This window comes from Podarcis pityusensis, assembly GCF_964106645.2.
Source record: "Podarcis pityusensis genome assembly, chromosome: 8".
Classification (NCBI taxonomy): domain Eukaryota; kingdom Metazoa; phylum Chordata; class Lepidosauria; order Squamata; family Lacertidae; genus Podarcis; species Podarcis pityusensis.
Window position 1 is genome coordinate 11,679,682 of NC_138033.1, and position 26,758 is coordinate 11,706,439.

General features: G+C 45.0%; 2 protein-coding genes and 1 long non-coding RNA gene across 7 annotated transcripts in view; 2 read left to right on the forward strand and 1 right to left on the reverse strand.

The window, feature by feature from the left end:
* Positions 1-570: 570 nt before the first annotated feature.
* LOC308484302 (adenosine receptor A1-like) lies at positions 571-6,692 on the forward strand. 4 transcript variants are annotated; one of them, XM_081019120.1, is made up of 3 exons: positions 571-2,774; positions 3,283-3,741; positions 4,471-6,692. In XM_081019120.1, exons 2-3 carry the CDS (start codon positions 3,416-3,418, stop codon positions 5,207-5,209), a joined length of 1,065 nt encoding a protein of 354 aa, XP_080875246.1. In that variant the 5' UTR covers positions 571-2,774; positions 3,283-3,415; the 3' UTR covers positions 5,210-6,692. The 4 variants fall into 4 exon arrangements, with proteins under 4 accessions (XP_080875246.1, XP_080875247.1, XP_080875248.1 ...); XM_081019121.1 differs by having other exon boundaries at positions 3,450-3,741; XM_081019122.1 differs by lacking the exon at positions 571-2,774 and having other exon boundaries at positions 2,931-3,741; positions 4,471-4,776; positions 5,476-6,692.
* A 316-nt stretch (positions 6,693-7,008) lies between these two features.
* LOC308484594 overlaps positions 7,009-26,758 on the reverse strand; it is a 92,020-nt gene continuing 72,270 nt past the window's right edge. The window contains exons 2-3 of the long non-coding RNA XR_013990023.1: positions 9,287-9,476; positions 7,009-7,644 (exon numbers count right to left, since the gene is read on the reverse strand). This is a non-coding gene — a long non-coding RNA (uncharacterized lncRNA). The remainder of the gene's footprint in view (positions 7,645-9,286; positions 9,477-26,758) is intronic.
* RPS19 (ribosomal protein S19) lies at positions 10,090-20,131 on the forward strand. 2 transcript variants are annotated; one of them, XM_081019508.1, is made up of 6 exons: positions 10,090-10,175; positions 11,690-11,760; positions 15,014-15,114; positions 17,415-17,598; positions 18,339-18,393; positions 20,065-20,131. In XM_081019508.1, the coding sequence occupies exons 2-6, from the start codon at positions 11,690-11,692 to the stop codon at positions 20,089-20,091; spliced, it is 438 nt and encodes a 145-aa protein (XP_080875634.1). In that variant the 5' UTR covers positions 10,090-10,175; the 3' UTR covers positions 20,092-20,131. The 2 variants fall into 2 exon arrangements, with proteins under 2 accessions (XP_080875634.1, XP_080875635.1); XM_081019509.1 differs by having other exon boundaries at positions 10,173-10,197.

Sequence of the window (26,758 nt, forward strand, 5' to 3'; positions counted from 1 at the left end):
AAAGTGGGAAAGTAGGAACTCTCTGGCCATTTAATGTCACCCTAAGGACAACAATAGGGACGCGGGTGGTGCTGTGGGTTAAACCACAGAGCCTGGGGCTTGCTGATCAGAAGGTTGGCAGTTCGAATCCCCACGACGGGGTGAGCTCCCGGTCCTCGGTCCCTCCTCCTGCCAACCTAGCAGTTCAAAAGCACGTCAAAAGTGCAAGTAGATAAATAGGTACCGCTCCAGCGGGAAGGTAAACGGCGTTTCTGTGTGCTGCTCTGGTTTGCCAGAAGCGGCTTAGTCATGCTGGCCACATGGCCTGGAAGCTGTATGCCGGCTTCCAGGAAAAACGGAAATGGAAAAGAGATATTGTTTTTAATTGTTATGTTTTTTGTTCTTTATTGTTGAATCTTGGTTTTTTTTGTGTTTTCGTTATCTTCTTTTTGAGATATGTATTGTGTATGTTTTTCTTTTCTTTCTTTGTTGTTCAAAACTTTAATAAAAATTATTTTTTTAAAAAAATGGAAGCTGTATGCCGGCTCCCTCGGCCAATAAAGCGAGATGAGCGCCGCAACCCCAGAGTCGTCCACGACTGGATCTAATGGTCAGGGATCCCTTTACCTTTACCTTTAAGGACAACAATGGGGTTGATGATGGAGGGGAGGTAACAGAAGCAGCAGCAACAAAGGCAGGCAGGGAAAGACCATGGGCAAGAGAAGAAGCAATGAGGTAGAGAGGTAAAGAGAAGGAAGCTGGCAGTCATACCTGGGGGAGAGAAAAGGCTGGATGGAGTCGGGCAAGGGAGCAGCAGTGAGTGAGGAGAGCTGGTGCGAACAATAATAATAAATTTAATAATATTGTTTTATTTGTATCCTGGTCAAGGTCAGGCTCAGAGTGGCTAACATCATAAAAACAACACAATAAGCATAAAAACAGACATCAATTACGTAATTAAAATACATCTTAAAATTAATTCAGACAAGTTAAAATTTGGGTAGGTGGCAATTATCAGGGTGGAATTGAGAGTGGTTAATAATTGTCAGGACCAATTGTTTCCACTGATCATACAAGGACCCGTGAGCGGGTTGGGGGCCTCCTTCGGGCTTGTTTTATACAAAGGAAAGTAAGTCAAACTGCACCCCCCAAGGCCTGGCGGAACAGCTCCGTCTTGCAGGCCCTGCAGAAAGATGTCAAATCCCGCAGGGCCCTGGTCTCATGTGCGTGAGCGTTCCACCAGGCCGGGGCCACGGCCAAAAAGGCCCTGGCTCTAGTCGAGGCCAGTCTAATTTCCCTGGGGCCCAGGATCTTCAAGGTGGTGTTGTTAGCAGACCGTAAGGTCCTCCGTGGGACATGCTAGGAGAGGCGGTCCCGTAAGTACGAGGGTCCTAGTTCGTATAGGGCTTTAAAGGTTAAAACCAGCACCTTAAACCTGATCCTGTACTCCACCGGGAGCCAGTGCAGCTGGTATAGCACTGGGTGAATGTGATCCCACAGCAGGGACCCGGTAAGGAGTCTCGCTACGGCATTCTGCACCTGCTGGAGTTTCTGGGTCAGTTTCAAGGGCAGCCCCACGTAGAGTGAGTTATAATAATCAAGCTTGGAGGTGACCATTGCATGGATCACAGTGGCGAGATCAAGGCAAGAGAGGTAAGGGACCAACTGCTTAGCGCAGCGGAGATGGAAAAATGCCGCCTTTGTTGTAGCTGTAACCTGCGCCTCCATAGAAAGGGAGGCATCAAAGATTACCCCCAACAACCAGGATGGTGTGACCTTTGCGGAAATGCAATTGGTGGGGAGGGTGACAAAAGCCAGGAAAAGTTAATGGGAAGCAGCTTAGTGGCAGCGCTTCTGACTTGCATGCAGAAGACCCCTGGTTCAGTTTTCTCACCTGAGACCCTGGAGAGCCACAGCAAGTCAGTGCAGGGAATACTAAGTTAGCCAGACCAAAGGTCTGACTCTATAGAAGGCAGCTTCCTAGGTTCCTAATTCCTAATCAGGATCAGTTCCCACAACTGAGACAGTGTAGTGCAGTACTTAACCTGGGGCCTGAGAGATCAGGATTCGAATCCCCATTTGGCCACAAAGCTCACCAGGCGACCTTGGGCCAGTCATCGTAATCTCTACCTAACCTACCTCAGGGTTGTTGTGAGGATAAAACATGAGAAAGGGGAGAAGCGTGTACGCTGCCTTCAAGCTCCTTGCAGTTACAGTGTGATATATAAAATAAATAATAAACTAGCTCCTTCCAACCCTGTTTACAGGGTAACTGTAAAAGCAGTTTGAAATATACTCACGAGTCGAGAGTGGATTTCATGCTCTTTCTTCAGCTCATAGTGGTGAGGAGGAATGAAAGTCCCCTCAAAGTATCTGCTTTATATACATTATTTACACAATGGGCTGCACGTGATTGGCTAATTCCGGAATTCTCCTGTAGGCCAATCAGGTTGTGGATTCACTTCCATCTGGAGCTGGATTGGGTGGCTCCTGCAGACCAATCATACTGCTGCATTGTTCTAGGACCAATCAGACTGCTGCATTTTGGATCCTATTCAACTCAGTACATAACACAGTTGCCAAAATGTGTTACACACACACACACACACACACACACACACACACACACACACACTGCTGGTTGGGGAACGTAAACATACATAAATATGTGTGTGTGTCTGTGTGAATGAACACGTGAAATCCGAAAGCTAAGAGCCATCTGCGAGGATGGGAGACTCCACTCTACATTTCCCATAGGATACATTTGAAGTGTGGATGCCTGGAGCTTTGGATTTGTGGGTATTCTAAATTTTAAAAGAGATAGCTCAGTCGGTAGAGCGTGAGCCTCTTAATCTCAGGGTTGTGGGTTTGAGCCCCACATCAGGCAAAAGGATTCCTGCATTGTAGGGGGTTGGACTCGATGACCCTCATGGTCCCTTCCAACTCTACCATGCTGTGATGCTATGAGAAGCTCTGATAATTCCCATCTGTAATACATTTGTGTGTGTGTGTGTGGCTTGTATTGCCACTGCTTCCGCACATCCCATTTCATTTAAGCTCTCGCATTGATTGCCTTACCTGAGAGACGTGCTTCCCTAATCCACGAGCATTAAATGATCCACATAAAAAGCCATATTGTGCCTGGGCTGATCTGATCTGTTTGCTAGTAGAACACTCAGCAAACAGAGACAGGTTCAGATTATCGATAGCAGGGCAGAGCTGAGACTGCCACATAAGGGATGGATGTGTCATAAGACACACAGAGAATGATTTCTGAACGTGGATCCTTGATGTTCCATGTAGATCAAAGAGAAGAAACTGTCCCATGCCTGGTTCCTGGTGGGAACCATTCTGCTGAAGGGGGACCTTCTTCTGCAGGGACAACAGAATTACTGTGCTGTCCGGTGAAAGGCCGTTTACAATAACAACAACCTTCATGGACATGTATTTTGGTTTCTTCGTTCTTGAAGGGGTCCTGGCGGTGGCCATTATCTCCATCAACCTGCTGGTTTGTGCCACTGTCTACCTGCACAAGGAGCTGAGATGCATCACCAACTACCTGATCGTGTGCCTGGCAGTGGCCGACCTTGGTGTGGGAGCCCTGGCCATCCCCTTCTCAATGGTACTCAGCATGGAGTATGTCCTCTGTTTCTACACCTGTCTTTTCCTCACTTGCTTCCCACTGGTCACCACCCAGTTCTCCATCCTCCTCCTGCTGGTCATTGCCATCAACGCCCACCTGAAGATCAAGCTGCCCAACAGGTAAGCCAAAGGCTCTTTCTTCAGCATCCAGCCTGTGAAACTGAGTGAGTGCATGTGAGCCAGCAACATCTATGCACATGATCAACTCCTTAGGGGTTCTGCAAATGCTGGTGCATCATTTATGCTAGTGGTTCCCAACCTTTTTTCTTCCATGGACCATCTGAAAATCGCTGATGGTTCTGGTGGACCACTCAAATGATTTTTCTGCCAGTTGTAGCAATGGCAATGTATTGTGCTCGATGCTATCTGCTTTGTAATTGCGTTTTTATTGCTACTTTTATTTCTCATTTTGTATTTTACTGTGTTACCATTTGCATTGCATAGAATTCCACTTGTAACAATAAAACGCAAGAAATAAAAGAAGCAGTAAAAATACAGTTCAAAATCAATGTGAGAATATATAATTATTTCATTTCATAAAATTTATACACGACTTGACTGTAAAAAGAAAACCCTCAAAGCAGTTTACAAAAAGATAAAAACAGTAAAATCAAGAAAAAATTACAGCCGTACTTTAAAAAAGACAAAAGTAAAAATACTAAAACAGGTTAAAATTACCCTGACTTTCTAAGCATCTGGGTAGCCTTGTCTAAAGAATGTTTTTAGACGATGTGATTAGAGTAGCAATGGAAGAGCTACTAATGGAGGCAACACTTGTTTGTTGACTGTAGACAAATGACACCTGACTCCATAGTCACATGACACTCACAAGGATTATTTTCTGGACAGCTACGCCGTGCACGTGAAGAAGGGAGGGATGGTGATCATTGTGATCTTCTGCTGGCTGCTGTCTCTGCTGATAGGTCTCTCACCAATGATGGGCTGGAACAGCTTCCAGCACTATGTGGAGACCAGCAACAAGACGCTGCCTTTCAGCTTCCCTTCCGAGAGGACGGCCTTTGTCATCATCGCCCGCGACCTGCCTTACGGAGGCTTCCTCTCCAAGGTCTATCCACACCAAGAGAACCTCAGCTACTCTGAGATCCACAGCGGACACCTGGGCCTCTGTTCCTTCACCTCCATTTTCAGCCCCGAGTACGTGGTCTATTTTAACTTCCTGATCTGCACCCTGCTGCCCTTGGCCGCCATGTTGGGCATCTATGCTGACCTCTTCCGGGTAGTCCGCGGCCACTTCCAGTCCCAGGCTCCTTGGCCAGGCAAGAAAAGGGAGTTGCAGATGGCCCGCACCCTCTTCCTCTTGGTGGGCGTCTTTTGCATTTGCTGGATCCCGCTGCATGTCATTTACTGTGTCCAGCTATTGTGCCCTGACTGCCGGCGCTATGAGTCACTGAACCGCCTGGCTGTGTTGCTCTCCCACCTGAATTCCTTGGCCAACCCACTAGTTTATGCCCTGAGGAAGAAAGACTTTGGGCTAGCCCTCCGATGTGTATTCCTCCACCGTGTTCTGCACTGGCCCAGGCTGAAGGCTTGCTTTTGTCCCAACCCCAAAGTCCATCCCCAGGCCTGAAGGAGGACAGAGAGCCACTCCTTCTAATAGCAGACTAAGGTGGTGAGTGCCGACAACAACAGAGCCAAAAACAGGTCCAATGAGGGCGGGTTCACGTTACCCTTTGCAAAGGTGTTCTCACCTTGGCTACAGACAAATTGGGAATGGCTTCAAGGACTTATAGTATGCCTGGATAGCTAAGTAGGTTAGAGTGTGGTGCTGATAATGCCAAGGTTGCAGGTTTGATCCCCATATGGGATAGACAAGTACCTATTCCTACATTACAGGGGGATGGACTAGGTGATTCACAGGGTCCCTTCCAACTCTACAATTCTATGATTCTATGACTCCAGTTGGTGTGAAGCTGGTTTGAGAAACAACACAGCCAACAGCAGCCTTTTATAACGAAGTACAGTCCCAGTGGTCATTTCTCCTCTGGTCACTGCTGTGGGTACACGATTTGACTGTGAAACACCATGGTGCATCTGCAGCAGCACAACTGGATGCCTTCACCTGCCCCAGCTGCAACAAAACATGTCACTCCTGCACCGGCCTCTACAGCCAGAGTAGGCACTGCAAATGTCAAAGAGTTTGACCTCGCCCCCAAAGATGAACTCCTCCATTGTTTCCCCAAGACCGATAGATGCCAAACAACAGGATACATAGGCATTTTGGATGCAGGTTCTGCCAAGACAAGATTAAAAATCCAGCACGAACTGCAGTGAGTGCACAGTAATTGTTAGTATGTAGGCAGCCTGAGAAACAGGAGGCGAGCTATTAATATGCTCAGGGGAACTCTTTTGAGGTTTTACAGAATGACTTTTTTTGCTAAAAGCAAACAAGCAAACCACCACCAACAATCTGGGCAAAAAACTCCAAAACCAGCCCAATGTGGACTAGACTTAATCAGTAGCCACAATATGCAGAATGCTGGGCATGGGAGAGATTCGGTTCAGTTTGCATTTATAGGCAAACCTACCTAATTTGCATTTTCTGAAACAATCTGTTCACTGAAGCAGCTGTCCTTTGAAACCTGCACTTCTCGGAGTTTGCAGTTCTCCAGCCCAGCAATGTGTACAAAAATGTATATGCCAGGGTAAAGTGTGTATAAAAATGCATATTGCAAAAAATGTATTATGTAAGGGAATTGCTTTAGAAAAATGTCTTTGCTGGGCAAAATTGCATCCAGAGATGTGTGTATTAGGAGAAATTCACATTAAATTGCTGTCGATTTTCATGAAGATGTAAATATAGAGAGGAGAATGATGTAGAAATGTGGAGAACTGATTCTTAAAGAGTGGAAAAGTGAGAAACCGAAATTGCCAGATTCACCAGTCACTTGTTGAATGCCAATTGGAAAGAAAAATGGGAAAGCACCATGTGCATGTGTGCATGCAATGCCTTAGGTCCCAGGATTTTTTGTGGTATGTGCTTTAACTGTGCAGTGTGTATGCAGCCAGTATGCAGCCTGAGGGCATGTGGGGCAGTCCACACAGCTCTAACCACTGACCACCCTTCAGCATTTGCCCCCTGAAGCGGTTGCTACACTCTGCCCCCCTGGTAGGGCCAGCTCTACCCACCAATCACCATCCATAACTACGTCCCTGCCTGTCCCCTTGGTCCAATCTACACCACTGCCCAGGAGGAGAGAGCAAGGCAAGGTTGAGGCTCTTCCTCCTTCTTTGTTTCCTTAGAGAGCAGGAAAGCAGGAGGAGCAGGGCCAGAGGGCACTGGGAATTGACCGTGAGGTCCTTCCTGTGTGGCAGACCTGACAATGCCCAGCAGCGATGCGGCCTCTGAATAAGCCAATGAAGACAAGACTTTAATAAGAGCCTTTAATTACGGTGAAGCTGAAAGAATTTTTGTCAGGTGCAGCTTATCGAACCAGAGTGGGAAAAGCTGGTACCTGGTGAAATTTCCTCTTCTGTGTGATGTGAACATTTAAAGGCACAAGAGGAGCCCAATTCTCCTTTGTCCCTCGCCTCCCCCCCTCTGTGCGTCTCCTCTACCTTTGGGCACCATCAGCTAAGTGCAATTGAGAGAGGCCCACTTAAGACAGCAATAGGAAAATCGCTTCCACCCACAAAGCAATTATTGAAAATGAGGGAGCTGAACTGCAGAGAGCTATTGAATATTGCGGCATTAAAGCACATAATGGACATCAGGAACTGTCGATAAACCCATTATTTAAACAAAGACTGTGGCTCGGCCCCCGGTATTTTTAGAACCTTAAATTAAGCTAATGAAATTGATTCTGTTTAAAACTTGGCGCAATAAACCTCACTTTTTATCTATGGAGGTAAAATAGTCAAGAAGGAAAAGAACCATGGAAAATTTGGAAGGAGCAGGTATGAGAGAAAGCTGGTTTCAGTTATTGATTGTTGGTTCTCGTGATGCCCAGGGTGCTTCTGCAATCTCCAGTCTCCAGTCCACGAATAATTTCAGTCCAGGGTTATCTGTGTGTGATAAAGTTTCCTCCTCATGAGAATTGCCACCTCTATTATTATTATTATTATTATTATTAGCAGCAGCAGCAGCAGCAGCAGCAGCAGCAGCAGCAGCAGCAAGTCTATGTTGTAATGGGGTATAAAAAAACAAATGGAACTGGCCAGTCTTATTTTCTTGTGGTCTTGCCTGTATTTTGAGGGGACCTGTGCCGATCCAAAACATTTTGCTACCTGGAGTAGAGCCCAAGTGCCCTTTCCCTCTGGAAAAAGAGGTACAAGAACTCACAATGAACACTTTCCTCTTTCTCTTGGAATGGCAACCGGAGAGTTGTTGGAACTGAATTCTGGCGAGTTCCGGCTGGGGGGGGGCGGGGGAGAAGCCCTGGTGCTACACAAATCACAGAATCATAGAACTGTAGAGTTGAAAGGGACCCTGAGGATCATCTAGTTCAATTCCCTGCAGTGCAGGAATACACAGCTGCCCATTCAGGGATCAAACTTGCAATCTTGGTGTTATCAGCACCATGCCCTAACCAATTGAGCTATCCAGGCTGAAGCATGTTGCTTCTCCCTGCTGCATGGTAGGGCTGGTCTTGGATTGGACCAGATTAAGGGGGGCATAAATTCTCTATTTAAATGTCTGTCCAGTTTAAAGAACAATAAGGGAAAGCAGTGGCCTTGAAGTTGTTTATCAACTGCAGATGAATAGAAGACTGACTAGGTAGAAGCTAGTCAGACTAGACTAGGTAAAAACCTATGCAGATGCTCAAATTTCCTCTAGCCTCTAAGGCCTGCAATTTCAAGAATCTTCTTTAAAAATGAATGCATTAATTGAAAAGGAAAGGTCAGAAGAACCAAATCTCTTCAGAACATTTGGAGATTATTTGAAATGTGTACAACAGACATTCCAAAAGCTTTTGTGCCTTTTGTAATTTGTAGTCTACAAGTCCAAGAAGGCACCAGAGTAATAAATGTATTGTCACTCAAAAAAGTTGTAAATGGTGATGGAGTACAGGCAGACCACAGGAAAACCAAATTAATTCTTTGCATCAGTCTTCACTGCAAAGGTTGCACACACACAAATGCTTGACCACTTTTTTTTTCTGGAAGAATGTCTGAAGAACTCAAATACAGGTAACAAAGAGATGAAGCAGTATGGTTAATGGAGAGAGTAAAAATTAGCAACTAACTGGCTTTGGATGACACATAGCCAAGAATCCCATAAGAGTGTCGCATTTCCAACAAAACTATGCAAATTCCTTTCAGTCCTTTGGCAACACCATTTTTAAAAAAGCATCCCAAGAGAAGCAGGGAAACCCATTAAGCCTAACCTGCCTAAGCAAATTGGTAGATAGCACTATTAAAGCCAGAAATATTAACTATATAGGCAAAGAAGTATAGCTGAATAAAAATCTGTATATTTTCTGCTATGGGAAGGCGATGCAAGAATTCTTTAAGAGTACATAAGCCACCTGGCGGGAACGCGGGTGGCGCTGTGGGTAAAACCTCAGCGCCTAGGACTTGCCGATTGCATGGTTGGCGGTTCGAATCCCCACGGCGGGGTGCGCTCCCGTCATTCGGTCCCAGCGCCTGCCAACCTAGCAGTTCGAAAGCACCCCCGGGTGCGAATAGATAAATAGGGACCGCTTACCAGCGGGAAGGTAAACGGCGTTCCGTGTGCTGCGCTGGCTCGCCAGGTGCAGCTTGTCACGCTGGCCACGTGACCCGGAAGTGTCTGCGGACAGCGCTGGCTCCCGGCCTATAGAGTGAGATGAGCGCACAACCCTAGAGTCTGGCAAGACTGGCCCGAATGAGCAGGGGTACCTTTACCTTTAAGCCCCCTGGCACACGTTTTGAATGGGGTTCCAAGGTGGTTTTGGCAGTTGTAACGGTAGTTTTAATTACTTCCCTAGCAACCAGGTTAACAAAGAGGCTTGTGAGCACCTTAAAAACTTCGGCTAATATATTAATATTGTGGTCATAAGATTTCAAAACACTTTTAGCTTGTTGTGGAAACACCATTATTTAAAAAATCGCCTTATTTCGTCTGTTGTTATAATTTTTATATTTATTTATTTTAGCTTATAATTTATACAAACTTTATCCTCCAAAAAAAATCTCAACAAATGTATATTATTATTAATAATAAAAGCAATAACCTGTATCACCTGCAAACCTGTTTCCTCTATAAAGCACCAATCAACGCTCAAGTCAAAAGAAAAAGTGAGATTCTAACACCCCGCCCCCCAAATTACTCACGAGGCGAACGATGGAAACCGGGCTAGATCAACTTCCGCCCTTTTGTGGGCGAAATACAATCCGCTTCCGCAGCTTCCGCTTCCGCCGCTGAGGTGTGCGTGTGGGGGTTAGAACTCAAAGGCGGTGTATGCTCCTCCCGCGCGCCGCGGTGATTGGGCGCCCCAAGTCTCGCGGCCCACTATTGGCTTACAGAACCTCGCGACGCCCGGAGCCCTTGTGAGTAGCGGGTGGGTAACCCCTCTCGCTCTCTTTTTTTCCTGGAGCGCAGCGGCAGGAGCACGGTGAGCGGCCTCGGGGAGCGTGGTGGGTAGGCCTGGGTCCTTTCGGGGAAGGGCTTTCGGCGCGCCCGAAGGCTGGCGGCCCAGTCTCCCGCCGCCCCTGGTGCGCCTGGCCTGGCGTCTCCCGTCCCGCTGGGCCAAGAGCTCTTCCAGGCCGGGGATGCTCTTCCAGGAGGCGCGCGGGGAGCCGGCTTCCATGTCTCATGAGGCGGAAGAGGAGAGACGGGGGCCTGGCTTGCGCTAAAAGCCCCGTGTTCTCGTTACCAAAGCCATAATAAAGTATACATTTCCCCCCCAAATCGCCACGTCAACTTTAAAATGTGCTTTGGGCACAAGGCGAAGAAAATTTCTGTATTATTGCGATAGCAATGTTCCGTTTTCCAAATTGCGCGTCAAGTTTAAAATGTGCTTTGCGTTATTCCCATGGGCACAAGGAAAAGAAACTTCTTTCTGTCCTATACATATTTATTACATTTCCCAAGCTTAGAACAGGCTAAAAGAAATACATGGTGAAATAGTGTGTATGGTTTCTTAGAATTCGTTCCCTCTGCTTTCAGTGGAGCCTACTCCTAAGTAAAGTTTTGCACAGGACTCCAGCCGCCTTGTTTAATTCTCTATGTTTACTTGGAAGTAAAGCCTGCTGTTATAAAATTTGTTAAAAGGTTTTTGTTCCCCATTGATCCACAGCTATGGAAGAGATAACAAAAATAAAAATGGGCCTTGGTTGGAGAAGATTTAAAAGGGGAGAATGTAATTGTTATTACTCTGTTTCGTAAAAATGCTTCGTAAATGGCAAAGGAGCCTTAAACTAGAATATACATTGGACAAGAAACCTGTAGGCATTTCAAAACTAGAAATGTTCTCCCTGCTGCAGCCTTCATCCACTGTAAACAAAAATAAAAAATAAAATAGCATTATTGTTGATAATAAAGTTGTCGTTGGGTTATATGGTGTGCTGCAGAGTAAAATGCACAAAGCACCTTGGCCTAAATATGTATAAATACTTCAGTAAGTATGAACCACCAACCATATTCTAAGCTGCAGGTCAGAATTTGATAGATGTGGTACAAATGGAAAAGAATGTGAAGGAAATGCAAGTGTAGGAGCAAATGCAGATTGATGGAGTTTGATGGATATTGCCTTGATGCCCTATAGCTCTTGAATTCCTGACCTGTAGCAGAGGTCAGAAAATACTTCTCTTGCAGCTGTTCCTTCTCTGGCTGGTGGATGGGGCCAGGTTTGTTGTGATTTTTGCCATAATGTTCTTCCTGGGAGGCAGCCTTCCATTGGTCCTTGGGATGGTTACAGAGGTCAAAATGTGCCTCCTTTCAGCTCTGGTTAAACTTCCCAAAGGTGAGCACTTCAGGTAGGGTTCCCCCCCCCCAACTCAAAAGCTTGCCATGACTTTGCTTGGTCTTAATACTGCCCAACTGGGTGTATTGGGAGTTCCCCCTGCTCCTGAACTGGCATTAATGCATACTGGTCTTTGCTGCTTCCCCCACCCCTCTCTTCTGTAGATGCCTGGAGTAACCGTAAAAGACGTGAACCAGCAGGAATTTGTGAGGGCCCTTGCAGCCTTCCTCAAAAAGTAAGTTGCCTGAAAAATGAATTGGCAGTTAAGAGCTAGACCCATGGATTTGATAAGGGGATTAACTGCACTTGTTAGTTAAAAAGAAGGGAGCACAGCCTACCTGCCCTCTTCTGCTAATTGCTTTGTGTGTGTATGTATGTATGTCTTTACTGTGCTAAGAGTGCAACACTTAGCCAAACATAAGGAAATGCTTCCTTTGGTGTAGTGATGGCTCATCTAATGGAGCACTCTGTCTAGTAACATAATTTTAAAAGGGTGCTTAGGTGCAGCTAGTTGTGCCAGAATGAGGATTGCGAATAAGAACCTGAAGCCATTGAAAGCTTTGCAGTGTGGATAGATGGCATCTTGTGGACGGCTGGGGTTCCTGATTTCAGCAAATATCCCTTTAGGAACAGGACATTTGTTTTGAGGTTTATACATTCATGAGTCTTGGCAGACACAATGCTTGAAGTGTGTATGTGATAAGGGAGTTCCCCCCCCCCCAAGTAAAACTAAACTTTAAAAAATAAACAGTGACTTGCTCATTTAATCAGTGATACCCTTTTATCTGTTCAGGTTTTAGTCAATCTAAATGTAGTCTTAAGCATGCCTTGTGGGATCTGTAAGTGGAAGTGCAGTTGTCCAGGCCATCTTTTGTCCTGAGCACAGATGCATCATTTGCTTCGTTCCTGGGTGTGACTGTAGATGCAGCTGTTCATCACTTAGTTGTATCTGACTGTGTTTTCTTCACAAGGTAGAGAGTATGTGTTAGTTTTTAGATAGTTTTAAGGTAGATTGTGCTTTGCTTTGGCAGTCTTGTGGCAACAAACAAGTTGGATGATAAACTTTCAAATAAATAGAAGAAAAGCAGGGATAAAACAGAGACACTAATGGGACAAAGGCTAAACTTGCTCTTTGTTCCTCCATCCAAACTCCAGATCCAGGGTGGGTGTTGTCTTCTCTTGATTTTGTTCATGGTAGCAGCCTGTGCACTTGGAGGTACTAGAACTCAAATGGAACCATTAAGAACAGACTCGGTTCTCATCCATTTCTCATCTGCCTAGCCCTGCCCTGGGTTCTGTTTTACGGTCACAGCTTTATTTTTATTATTCTGATTGTTTATAACCTGCCTTTTTTCATGATTGGATTCAAGGCAGTTTACAGATAAAAACAATAACTCTTTAAAACATAGAAAAACCAATAATTAAAAATAGAATTAAACACTGATATAATTGAAACTATATGCAACATATATAAAATCTGTTTAAAACATACCAGTAATTACAATAAAAGCAGCACAGCACCAGCCCACCCTTTCATTAAAAGCAGTTAATTCCCGAAGGACTGTTGGAATTGTTGACAGCAAGGAGGGAGCCAGCCTAGCTTCTCTAGGGAGGGAGTTCCAAAGTCAGAGCAGCCACCGAGAAGTCCGCCTCCTGCATCCCCACCAAGCATGCCTGAGATTGTGGCGGGACAGAAAGAAGAGCCTTCTCAAAAGATCTCAAAACCCAGGCAGGTTCACATGAGGGAATACTGTCTTTCAGGTACTTTGGACATAAGCTATGTGGGGCTTTACAGGGGATAACCAGCACTTTGAATTGTGCCCAGAAATAGACCAATAGCCAGTGGAGTTGTTCCTAGTATAACCAGTCTCAACAATCTAGCTTCAGCTCTTAGAGCCAATGGACATTTCCGAGCACTTTTCAAAGGCAGCCCCATGGTAGAGTGTGTTACAGTAATCCAGATTACTGTAAACCCTGAAACCACACATTCTAATAGCTTACCCCAAAATAGGATATTGGAGGCTGGCCAATAATTATCCGGTAAAGTGGAATTCAGGGAGGACTTTTTCAATAGGGTCACTATAACCACTGCCTTCAGCCAGTCTGCCGTTGGCCCTTTTGATGAGCCAGATAGGGCAAAGATCTAGCACACATGTGGTAGCTCTCACATTTCCAGGCTATATAACTTGAAAAGTATCCATTAACACTGGACTCGTATCAGTTATAGCATCCAAGTCAGGACAGATCTGAGCAATTTTGTCAGCAAAGTGCTTGAGCAAATAGTTCACAGTGGGCCATTGAGTGGTCCACGTTTTCATGTGGGCCTACGTGTGAGAGACCCCTGACCACTCAAAACAGCTCTACAGGATGGCTCTTCGCTGACACATGAATAGGTCTTCAAAGAAGAGATTCTAGCCTGTGTTTGGTCAGGCTTATTCCAAGTTTTCTGCCAATATCAGCTACACATCTTCAAATACACTCAAACGCAGCAGACTGCAGGAGAGGGCACCTGGTCAGGGGGAAGCAGTCATGATAGACCACTGCGATTCTGGCCTCTCCCCCCCCCCCCCGGCCTTGCTTGCTGTTGTACAGAGAATGCCGGTGGGCAACTTCAGCTAATCAAGTCTCTTAATTCAAGCCTAATCAGCATTCTTTTGCAAGATCAAGTCCTGGGTAGCAGTTGTATCCCATTCACCGACCTGGCAGCATGTACATCGACTAATTAGCTTTTATTTTTATATGGTTATGTTTGTAGGAAGACGTTTTAGGGTCAGAACAGTCCTTTGAGGATTTGACTAAGGAATAGTGACTCTGCTGGTTTCATAAGTGGTGGTTTCAAATACAAAAGCTATTGGCGCTGCCTTAGAAGAGGCCTTTCTCCTTTATTCACAACAGGAGAGAGTTCCTCCTTTGATTCAGGTGCGGGGAACATCCATAGCTCAGTGGTAGAGCATCTGTCTTGCATACAGAAGGTCCCTGGTTTAGAACAGTTCTTTCTCTCTCTCTTTCATTCATTCTTTCAGAGGTATGGTTTTTTTTTAAGTTGCCCCACTCTTAAGCCAAAAGGGACTCTTAAAGTGGTTTTCACATCAGTAAAAACAAGACAGGACCCTGCCCTTAGGCTGCCCTTAGACATGACACAAAAGGAAAGTTAATTGGGAGGGAGTGGGAAATATGCAAACTTAGGTACCAGTTATTTGTTACAAGGTGGCAGGTGACTAGGGAGGAGGGACTGGACACCCCTCATCTCTTTTTGCCTCCCATTTGCTGCAGCTTGATGGAATTGCCCCAGTCAAGTGAAGTCTTAAGGCTGGAAGCTGTTCATGCAGAACATGTGAGGATCTAGCAAATGATAGTTCAGTGAGGCATGGGTTTGAGCACTTGTCTTCTGGTGACGAGCCCTTTGAGCAAAAGTGATAGCTTGGCTGAAATAAAATTACTGCTGCTTATTTGTATGGTGATAACTGGTGTTTGAATTGTTCTTGCAGGTCAGGTAAACTGAAAGTACCTGAATGGGTGGACACAGTCAAGCTAGCCAAGCACAAGGAACTAGCTCCATATGATGAGAACTGGTTCTACACCAGAGCTGGTAAGGAACTGGGCAGATATAGTAACATGCAAATATGGTGCAACGTCTTACTTTTTAAGAACAAAGTTCATAATTGTTTTTAACAATCCATGATTGTCTGCATAAGTGTTGCGTTGCATATTGCATCAGAGGGACCAAGATAGATCCTGCCACTCAGATCTATTAAGGGCACCACTTTTGGAATGAGAATGTTGTAGGATAAGTGCAGTGCATTAACTCACTGGTTTGGCACCTGACAACTTCATGAAAATGAGATGCAAATTACGTTGATTATATACAGCTAATGGTAATGCTTGCCATTTATACAGCAAAATGTAAGTGCTTGAAGCAGTTCACGTACATTATTAGCAGCAGCATCAATGCACATGGTACTTTATAGGCATTTTATAAGTGAAAATGGGTCACTGCCTCCAAGGAGCTTACAATAAGAGGGATAACATGGAGAGTGAGACATGTAGGACAAAGAGTGGATATGAGCAAATACAGTTAACATGTGTAGCTTAGTGTCATTATCCCAATAATCCTTAAAATTCCTCATGCCTCTTTATCCAGCATAGTTGAAAATGCTTGAGTTTGGTGTGCAGTTAGGGGGAGTTTGGAGATGACAACTTCTTGGGGGATAGCTAGTGTTCTGCTCAAGGAAATGAGCCCTCTCGGCACCATAAAAGAAAACCATTTACTATTTTAATTGATAGGGCGAGTGTGTCTTCCCTGATGTAGACCATGAATAGTTAACTGTGTGCTTGTGATGGTGCATTATTAGCTCCCCTGTGCTAGCCACGCCTACTTAGATAGATGACACATCGGATAGACATTATGCAGCATTTACATGTTTCATTAAGAGCAAGTTACTGGGGTTCTAAAGACATGAATCAATTGCTTGCTTTTACTTCTTTTTCCAGCTCTCCTGATCTTCTCAGGATTGTTACTAGAGGTCTTGCCACCTCACAGCACCCAATCTCTGTCAGTGCTGGGTGCTGAGGCAGTGCGATTTTTCACAGGCTCAAGTCATGTGCCTTTTGATTTGCTTGCCCATAGAAGGAGGAAGACACAAACAAGTGTTGGTAGCCGGCCAAGCAATCTGTCTTGGTTTTCTTCCCGCTGCCCCCCAAGGCCCAAGATAGTTTTGTTCCTGACTTTAGGCAGCTCCTAGCAACAGTTGGAGAGCTTTAGAGTTGCTCTTTGTGGAGATCTTGCACTGTTCATTCACATGTCGCTAGAATGCCTTCTCAAATGCACACATCTGTTTGTATTCATGGTAAATAACGCAAACCAATTATCTATCTTTTCATGTCTCGCTTTCTAAATGCCCCTCCACTGTGGCGATGATTTACAGGGAAGCTCTAAAGTCCAATGTGCTTTTCTCTCGCAGCACTACCGCAGTGATGTCTATTAAGTGCCGTATTCCCAGATGTTGTCTTGCTGCTGTAACTGTTTTAGCAAAATGAAGGCTTGAGAGGTTGCCTTGCGGCAATATGGCCTTAGGCTGTGTCTGTTTTTGTCTGCTTGAACGGTGGCCTCAAAGGACAAAGCAGGTGGCTCTGTACAAAAGCAGCCATGGCGGTGAAAAGTGCTCTGCCCTCCGTGCTACATTCTGCACTACCCTGTAGTCCTGTTCTAGGTCTAAATTGGGGTTTTTACACCATTTCTTGTTCTCAAGTGATATTAACAGTATGGTGCTCTGTTGTTTCTCTGGAGTTGCCACACTGTGTTTGGCTAAGGTTCCTCCAGCTAGATGATCTTAGGCTGACAACTATTGTGCTCATTAACAGTTCGCATGCTACTGTTGGCTACTTTTGTGTGGTTCCTTCCTTCTTTAACGGGAGTAATGCATTCAAGCATGCAGCCAACTTAGTGTGAGCTCAGAGACTTTGGCTTCTCATTCTGGAGATGTTCCCCAGCTGGAATTGGGAGTTCTCGGCTCGTATATCACACTGCTCAAATAAGTACACCAGCCTTCTTCAGATCAGTGCCCTCCAGATACTTGGAGCTACAAACCTGTTTCAGCTCCAGCCAGCACAGCTGATGGTTAGGAATGGTGGAAGGCTTTCTCGGAGACATCTGAAGGGCACCAGGTTTGAGAAGCGTGGAGTACCCTATTCCTGTGAGTAAAAACATGAGTGGTGTGCAAGGCAACCTTTTGAACCAGGAGGGTTTTTATAACGGGTCAGTCAGTGTATAGAAAACTTACTTTGCGGCTGTATCTGGTGTAGGAAGGCAAAGACAAAATGTTTTGATTGAAATAAACAGGAAGAAGAGTCAGGAAGTGATGTGTTGTTTGTGTTTTGGTTTGTTTGCAGCATCCACAGCTCGCCATCTGTATCTCCGTGGTGGTGCCGGAGTCGGCTCCATGACCAAGATCTACGGGGGCCGCCAGCGCAACGGCGTAATGCCCAGCCACTTCAGCAGAGGCTCCAAGAGCGTTGCTAGGAGAGTGCTGCAGGCTTTAGAAGGGCTCAAAATGGTGGAGAAAGACCAAGATGGGTGAGTCTCGGTACCAAAAGGACGCAGAGAACTTGTGCGACTTGGTAGCCCAAGAATTACACCTGTAAGGGAGAAAACTGCTGCAGGGTATCATGGCCGCCTGCCCCACTTGCAAAAACTTCAGGTTGTACTCAACACATTTTTACTTGGAGTAGGATCTCTGAAATCAACAAGCCTAACACGTCGTGTCCATTGACTTCAGTGAGTCTACTTTGAGTAGGAGTAGAATTGCCTACAACCCATAACGTGCCACAGCTGACAACATACAGAGGTCCATTCATCAGAACTTGCTTATATTACTCATGATGGCTGCATAGAGCCTTCATGTTCAGAGGCAGTGTTATCACTCAGTATTAGTTGCTTGGGAAAACAGCAGAAGGTGGCCATGACCTTTGGTGCCCTATGATTTGGCCACCAGGAAGCCTCTGACTAACCAATGATCAGAATTGCTGGACTAGGTGCACCCTTGGTTTCATCAAGGAGAAGCCTTATGTTCACTAAAGGTTCCATCGATCCATACTTTCATGTGTGGATTAGTTATGTGCTGCATTGCCTATTGGAAGGTGCTGAAGCCTAGTATATTTATGTGGGGCATTTAGGGCTATGGGGTGAGGTTGTACACGTTCCTTGAAAAAGATCATAAATCTGCTGGGTGATGGTAACTAGGGCAGAGAATTGCCCACAGTAGCGACAGAATTGCCTTTCTAAAAATGCTGATACTGGTCACTGCTTTCTTTCAGAGGTCGCAAACTTACTCCTCAGGGGCAACGAGATCTGGACAGGATTGCAGGACAGGTAACCTTTTTTTCACATGAATCATTTCTACAAGAGTAGCCGTGTTAGTCTGTTGCAGCAACACCAAGGAAAAGCCTTGTGGCACCATAAAGCATTCTTGTAAATAGCTCCCTGCCTGCAAGCCGTTAGAATTCTATTCAGGGAACCAACCTGGACATTTTTTTAAAGTCCCACCCCCCCCTTTTCAAGGCACAGAAAAATAACCTGTTCAACGTGGGCAGGCTAGATTGTGTAAAAATTTGCAGATCACTTAATTTTGTAGAGTATTTTTGCAAAAGTGCCTGTTGCATAAGTTTTATTTAAAATATTTTAGGGTTGCTTTTTGGCATATGCCTTTCCAATGTGGTTTTACAGTCAAACAGTTAAGGAAAAGGAAAACAACAATACAAATTTTTAAATTCTGCTGTTGTTTAGGAAATCACATTCTGAAATAAATGCAAGAGGCTTTAAGATACTAGAAGCATCTTCTGTTTCTGCCACAAAAAACTGTTCTCGGTTGCAGGGTAGGAGAAGGAATGCTGGAAATGAATCATAATTTCCCCCCCAGTTGCTTTGGCTTGAAAGTGTTTCTATTACTTAAAGAATTGCACTATCTTACTTGAAATGCTTCACAACGAAAGGAAAATTGAACAGAGAGTGAGTGAGTTAGGATCAACAACTTGCGAGATCATTTCAGCAAAAGTTCTGCTGTGGCATAAAGCGAATCCCTAGCAGCCTGCCTCTCTTCAAAACTCATTAGAAAGAGCTGTGTTGTGTAGATCTCCGCAGCTTTAGATTTGTTCCTTAAAAATTTACTTGATAATCTCTCCCCAATAAAACTCTTTTTAACAGCCCCAGTGCCATCAGATAAAGTGCCTGAATGATGTTGCATTAACTAGCTCTCTGTTGACATTTACAATGTACTGTGGATGAATTATTCCTTGCAAACGGTTGCCTTTACAAATACATAGAAGTTATTAAGTGCAGCATGTCCAAGCAAGTACCAGAATGAAAAATCACACAGAGTTGATAGATGTCTCTCATTTCTAGCGGTTGAGCTAGACTGTGAATCTGAGTATCTTGAAATTTTCTCTTATCGGTTCTTTCAAAATTACAGCGCTCCATATAAAAAAGAGCACGTTGAAGGAATTCCAGTTCAGCTGCTAGTTAGCCGAGTTCAGTTGGTGACTGAATTTATCGTTATATAATTCTGAAGGGGCAAGCCTTGCGTTCTGTAAGGAGGCATGGATTTCTCATCCAGAAGCTGTGGGTGATGTAGACCAAAATGCGTATGTAGAACCCAGCTCCTCCTAGGCTGTTTTATGTGCCATCTATATAAACTGTCAGTGTTCAGGCCAATGGATTATGCCTTTCTTCATAGAATTGTAGAGTTGGAAGGGGTCCCAGTGGTCATTTAGCCCAACCCGCTGCACTCCACAGACATGACAGGAAGCATGTCATGGTGCTATGTAACATTGAGTTGTGCCTTTTCCCCTGCCAAAGATCAGCAGCTTTCCCACCTTGGTGTTTTCCAGATGTTTTGGAGTATAACTCCATCATCCCTGCCATTGACAGTGCTGACTATGGCTGATGGGAGTTGCAGTCCAAAACATGTGCAGAAAGTTGGACTAAATGTAAGTCTTGCATGGTTTCCCCACCAAAATGCAGACCTTTTTCTCTCTTCTTTTCTAGGTGGCAGCTGCAAACAAGAAACATTAAAGTGAATTGCAGTTCAGAAATAAAGTCCTTTATTTACTGATGTTGCGTGTGTTTTTCTGAAGGCTTCACTTCTCCCACCTTACTCCCTGCGCACCCTCCAGTCTTTTTTGTAGTATCTGAATCTTGACCACATAAACTGCCTACCATTTCATAACATAAACCACCATTTCAAACCTTTCTTCGAAACAATGAGGACTAAAATCTTCAGGACGAAAACGTCATGCCAGCTGCAAATATCCCCGCTTACATGGGCAGCTGCAGCTATATGTAAAAAATTTATATGCAAGTGTGGATATAATTACTGCCTTTAAAAAAAGCACTGCCTCCCTGAGAAATACTCTGTGCTCAAGTACAGTTCATTCAGATTAGGGATGCAGTCTTTAATTGCTAGATTAATAAACTAAAGCTCTTGCTGTTGTGGGTCAATTTTAATTGGTGAGAGCGAACTTTAATTCGTTAGAGCTGCTAGTAAGGGCACACTCTTCTTTTATTTATTTTTTTAGCTATTTTGGTTCCAAGGTAGAAAAAATATTAAAAGATGGCCTTTCTGAAAGTTCTTATACATATCCTTCAATAGTGAGGTTTTGGTGATTTGAAAATAAAAATTTAATTGGTTAGAAAGCAGAAGATTCTGTAATCAGTTCACAACCCTCTGATTTGCGTCTTGTGTATTCCATATGGAAAACTTATGCTTGTTTGATGAAAACAGTTGCCAAATTTTATTAAAGTGGGTACCTTTGCCCTGCCTTTCCAGTGCAATTTTTTATTGGATTAAACCCCTCATCAGAAAATGAATTCTCTTTTGCCACTGTTCTTACACTCGCTGCTGACAACTCGCTTTTAGGTCTTGACTGACCGTTTGACATTCTGGTAGGTGTTGGAACTGAGATGTTAATTTTAGCTTGTGATGCCCTTGCCCCAGACTTCCCTGATGGCAAACTGCTTAAATGTGAGAAATTTACTCAATGAGAGCTATAGGCAACACAAATATTCTGTAGCCTGGTGTTAATTTGGAGAATATGGCGGTTGGATATGAACTTGATTTGAAATAAAAAGTTAACTGGGAGAGTGGTGTGTTTCTCTCTTTACCTCTGCTTCCTGGTCTTTATATTCCCGCTGCAATTCTGGGGTGGATAAGAAGAGCCAGCTGGATCAGGCCAGTGGCCCATCTAGTTTGACATCTCTAACAGTTGCCTTTGGAAAATCAGCAAGCAGGATTCGAGCAGGAGCGCTCCTGCAGTTTCCAGTAACTTGTTCAGAAGCGTTACTTTCTCCACCTAGAGACAGCATAACCATCATAGTTAGTACCCATTGATAGCTTCCATGAATTTGTCCAGCCCTCTCTTAAAGGCATCCTATTTGGTGACCATCACTGCCTCCTGTGGGAGCACGTTCCAGAATTTAACTGTTGCGTAAATAAAGTACTTTTACCTGTTTCAACATTCCATCTTTATTTTTTTATGCAACCCTCAAATCTGTTCCTTTAAAAAAAAATAAAACAACACTTAGAGACTGCATGAGTTGTGGGTTAGCCCCAAGGGCTTTTTCCTCCCTGAAGTTTATGAATGATTTAAAACATGGGAATTTGGAATAAAACTGCCACCTCAGCCTTAACTGTGACTTTGACGGTGGCGCTGAAGCCCAAGAGTGTTTCTCTGCAGCTTGATGCTAATGTACACTTCTGGAATGCCTCTCAGGAGCTCAGCACTTTACAAACTCAATTAAGAATTTGCGCCACTCCTGGGAAAATGGGGGGTATCTCAAGCTGCTGTGCAGTAGAGATGAGGACATTTGGCATAATCTGATAGTGTACACAAAACTTGCCTGTGTAAGCCATTGTATCTCGGTGAATCAACACACCAGGAAAACAAACTTTAAATCTGTTTTTATTGCGCTGCCAACTCCTACCTCCAAATTGGAGCTGTATTTGCAGCTCCTGCCTCACCGATGATGTTCAGATGATGCGTTACATTCTAAGGTTGGCATCCTGGGTGCTGTATGTAGGAATCATAGCCACTGCTAGTTCTGGAATTTACATTTTTGTACGTGTGTTTTTGCATGATATAGACATACACAAATCTAGTGGCATCCAGTGCAGGTTTCTTCCTAACATTTAAACCTTGTCTTCAAGAGACTTTCGATGAGAGCAGATAGACAAAACTGCTAGCTCAGTTGGTACAGCATGAGACTCAATCTCAGGGTTGTGAGTTTGAGCCCCACTCTGGAGGGACGTGGGTGGTGCTGTGGGTTAAACCACAGAGCCTAAGACTTGCCGATCAGAAGGTCGGCAGTTTGAATACCCACGACGGGGTGAGTTCCCATTGCTCGGTCCCAGCTCCTGCCAACCTAGCAGTTTGAAAGCATGTCAAAGTGCAAGTAGATAAATAGGTACTGCTCTGACGGGAAGGTAAACAGCATTTCTGTGTGCTGCTCTGGTTTGCCAGAAGCGGCTTAGTCATGCAGGCCACATGACTCGGAAACTACACTGCCTCCCTTGGCCAATAAAGCGAGAGGAGCATCGCAACCCCAGAGTTGGTCATGACTGGACCTAATGGTCAGGGGTCCCTTTACCTGCATTGCAGATTCCTGCGTTGCAGGGGGTTGGACTAGATGATCCTCGTGGTCCCTTCCAGCTCTAGAATTCTGAGATTCTACTTTGAGATTGCTGTACCAAAGGAGAGCACACTTTGGCTCTGCCATTAGCCTGTTGACACAAATTCTACTGGATTGTGTGTGTTTGTGTGCGGTTAATCCTTTGCTGAAATTACCTTCAGTGTTGGAAGAAATAAGCCTCTGAATACCAGTTTTTGGGAAACTCGAGCGGGGAGAGTGCTCTTGTGCTCAGGTCCTGCTTTTGACCTTTCTATAGGCATCTGGGCGGCCCCTGTGAAAACAGGATACTCGGCTAGATGGGCTGTTGGCCTGATCTAGCCTTCTTAGGTTCTTCTTAAATTTGTTGTGACATAAACTCTCATACAGCCTACTTCATTGAATGTTGCAGGTTGACAGGTGTGTGAGTGTGTGTAAAACGCACGTGTGGGTATAGAGAAACTGTTGTGAAGTGTGGGGACAAAAGGTTGTCAAAGGCAAGTTCTTGAATTTCACGGTCTCTTGGTCCGGTTTAATTCCCCTCCCTTCTACGTTTCTGTCTGTCTATTCGAAATAATTCAAGCATCAGACAAAACGAGTGCTAGCCCACAAAAGCTCGTGTGTATCAGGGCAATGCTATATGTTGGCTGAGAAACGAGCCCCGTTAGTTTATAGAACTGCAGTCATGGGTAAGTTTATAGAATTGCAGTCTTAGTTTTAAAGGGCTGTGTGTTTGTCGTCTTGAATAGGGGACACGTGCCGGGATTGCCAACTCTTTCACTGTCCTTGCTTCTCTGCCTTTCAAAAGCCTGTAATGCAGGAATGAAACGGGTGAAACCTATCCAGTCTTTACTGGGGCGAAAAGCTCCACAGAAGAGGCAGGGGCTTAGACACGCCTGATCAGCCCCACGGGGTGCTTACCGATTAATATGTGCCTAGAGGTAGCATGAGTGGAATAAGAAAGTGGCAGCGTAAGCTATAATTCTGCATAAATGCAAATTAAATAATAGATATCTAGGCTACCTTAATAGCCTCTAGAGTGCAAGAACCATATGCCACAGGGCTGACGTTAGATGTTGGTGGCATAGGCCTCTATTCCCGTCGGGCTGTTTTCCTGCTATACTTTTCTCCTTTCTGCACGTAATTCAGTCTGCTGCTGATTTTTCTTCTCATTTCTCTTCCAAGCCAGGCCACTGAGGTTTTCATATGGGTGGAGGGCAGTGTTGGGAAACGGCTGCTTCGGTCCCCCTTGGCAAAAAAAGGGCACACTATGTCAAAGGGGCAGAACAGCCTGTTCTCCCTTTGGCACCAGTGTAGCTTTTGCAGTAAAAAGCGTCTTGGAAATCCTGTCAGAGGAGGAGGAAGGAGGCGTTCTGGGGGTGTTAGGAGGAGTTTGTCATTTGTTGCTGTCAAGGACTGCCAAAGGTAGATGTTGATCCCTGACATAAGCTAATGAGTTGAGCTCCTGGGGAGCCAGAGTTTAGGCACCCCCTGCTTTAAAGGCGTCTCTCGTCAATGCAGGTTGGGATCCATGAAAAATTGGCTCTCAGTGGCCAGGACAAGACTTGCCTGTTAAACGCTGAGCGGGAAAGTGTGGCGATGTTTGTGCAGGGGACTGAGCGGAAATCGTGTGGAACGGGTTTTTAATATGCTGCAGTCTCTCTCCAGCCGTCTTTTGAGAGGCCCTTCTGGAAATAATTAGAGCTGCTAAGAATTGTTAATTCAATATACGTAACAGCGGGGGCCTGATGGGCCTCCCCCCACCCCACCTGTCGCTCCTTTGCCACCCATAAAGAGGCATTAAAATGGGGGAGATTTACAGCCTTCAGCGGAGAGGAGCGTTGCAAATTTCTAAATGGCGCCTTCGACAAGCGACAGGCAACGAAGTAATGCGTTTCTGATAGTGGCGCTGATCTGGAAGCGGGATTTGAAAGGGACGCAGCAGCTGTTGTTTACAGCTGCTCAGCTTGAGTGGAGGGGGCTGAGATTTATCACTTGGGGAAGCAAAATAGTTTGGAGGGGGCCTGATGCCTTCAGTCAGTCATTTTTGGATGTTTCCTTTTAATGGCACCCTATAGTTCTGGGATGGGCCCTCATTTGCCAGAGCAGAGAGCTCTTGCTCCCCCCCCCCAGCTGAAATCATTATTAAAGCTGGAGATAAGGGAGAGGAGGGAATATATCTTCATCAACAAGGCAGGGTTATGATTCATCCTAGAGTTGGAGCCAACATCAGCACACGGCCCGGCGTGATTGAGTAAACAACTCTGATGATGTTTCCAGCATCATTACAATTTCATTGGGATTAGTTTGGTTTAAATATCAGTGTACTGAGGATGGGGGCGCATTTCAAATGAGTGGATATTCATGCCGACAGGCACCCATTCAAAATCCAAAGCAGCTCCTTGGAATTTGCATCTTGAAGAGATTCTAACGTTTGCCTTTGTCGAAATTTGGGATGCCGCTACCGATGGGGGCGAACAGCACGGTCCTCCTCAAATGAAGTATGGCTTTCAAAACTGAATATCCCTCACCTCAGCCACAACGCTTGTTTTGTGAATTTGATTTTTTTCCTTGTGTGTTCAAAGCCAAAATTAGCAATTCTCTAACTTAAACATTTCAGATTTCAGATGTCGTTGACATTTAATTAAGAGCGAGTGTGACACATGTAGGGTTGGCAGAAGCTGAGCTCTGGAAGGGATGATGGATCTTGGAGAAGACTTTGTGTGCTGGTGTGGGGCCTGGCATTATCCACAAGGTGGCACTCAAGTGAATGCATTTCAGGCTAATTTCCTAGGCAAGGGAGATGTTGTGATAGGGCCTTTTCTTTTCTCTTTTAAAGGGCAATAGATTTAAGGAGGGAAGCCTCACTGAGGGGTGTTAGGTAGTCTCCACCCAAACAGAGGAAAGCGTGTCATTCAGGAGCTTGAGGCTTAGCTGAGGCAAAAAAGTCTCCAGAGCATTGCTGAAGGCTCTGCTGAGGGAAAAGATGTGAGATGTTGTAGCTGAAGGCCTTTCTGCTCCCATTCTAAGACACCACCTGCCGCCTGAAGCCACATTCAGGTAAAAGGACGGTGAAATTTTGACATTTGAAGCGCCATTAGGCCTAGCTATGGGGAAAGGCCTGAGGGGGCCACCGAGGAGTCCTCAGTGGCTGAGGGAGGGAAATGTCTAGGGCGCTGAGGTCCACTGCTGGGAGAGGGAAAGCTGTACAATAATTATATTTAAATTGACCAGAGGTTAATTTGCCTTGGCCAAATTGTGTACAGTTGGTTTATAACCACATGTGATGTGCACAGCTCAGCATTTTTGGACCAGGTCAATATGAACTGAAATGGTCCACACAAAATATGTAACCGATATTGCATCTCTGGGAGTGTCATGGTCACAACGAAAAGGTCCAACATTTGTGGTGGTGGTCTGGACCTGGCAGGGTGGCCAATTTTCGAGCCAGCCTTTCCTTCTCTGTCTTTAACAGTGGTTTGATCCGCAGAAATTAACAGGATGCGTTTGCCCTCGCACCATAAAAAGGGGCCACCTGTTGATTTCTGCAGAACAAGATTTGGATTTGATGTATTTAGAGAAGTTGCATGCCACACTTCTTAAAGTGGCTGTTAAAGGCAGAAGAGCAGAACTGGTTGGGTTTTTTTCCTAATCCTTTGGCATCCCTACACCATTCAGAGGTGAGGTGAGGCAATGGCAGAAATTTCCATGACTCCAGAAGAGGATAGTTGTTTGATTTAGCTGTATAGGTTACCACAGCAATTATTCTATTGATCCAAAGCTGATGTTGGGTTAGACATTTCTGGGGCTTTTGGGGGGTGTCCTGGTGCAATTGGTACAAAGTTATTGCTGAAATGGTTGCTCAGGACCAGATAGTTCCCTATCTCTCCCCACCCTCTATCTATCTATATCTATTTGCACTCCCTTGCAATTTGGGGGAATTGCATATGAACCGTGACCACAGTCCCATTATTCCATACAGGAAGTAGTCGTTTGTAAATTGTTAGTGTGTGCTCTTTCCTTTCCTGTTTAATGATTCTCATTGAAAGTACTGTAGTAAGATTTGTCAATATATGTG

Coding starts and splice junctions, on each gene's coding strand:
- LOC308484302 (XM_081019120.1), top strand. CDS start 3,416: ATGGACATGTATTTTGGTTTCTTCGTTCTTGAAGGGGTCCTGGCGGTG. Junction 3,742..4,470: donor AAGATCAAGCTGCCCAACAG/GTAAGCCAAAGG, acceptor TTTTCTGGACAG/CTACGCCGTGCACGTGAAGA.
- RPS19 (XM_081019508.1), top strand. CDS start 11,690: ATGCCTGGAGTAACCGTAAAAGACGTGAACCAGCAGGAATTTGTGAGG. Junction 11,761..15,013: donor CTTGCAGCCTTCCTCAAAAA/GTAAGTTGCCTG, acceptor TTGTTCTTGCAG/GTCAGGTAAACTGAAAGTAC. Junction 15,115..17,414: donor CTGGTTCTACACCAGAGCTG/GTAAGGAACTGG, acceptor GTTTGTTTGCAG/CATCCACAGCTCGCCATCTG.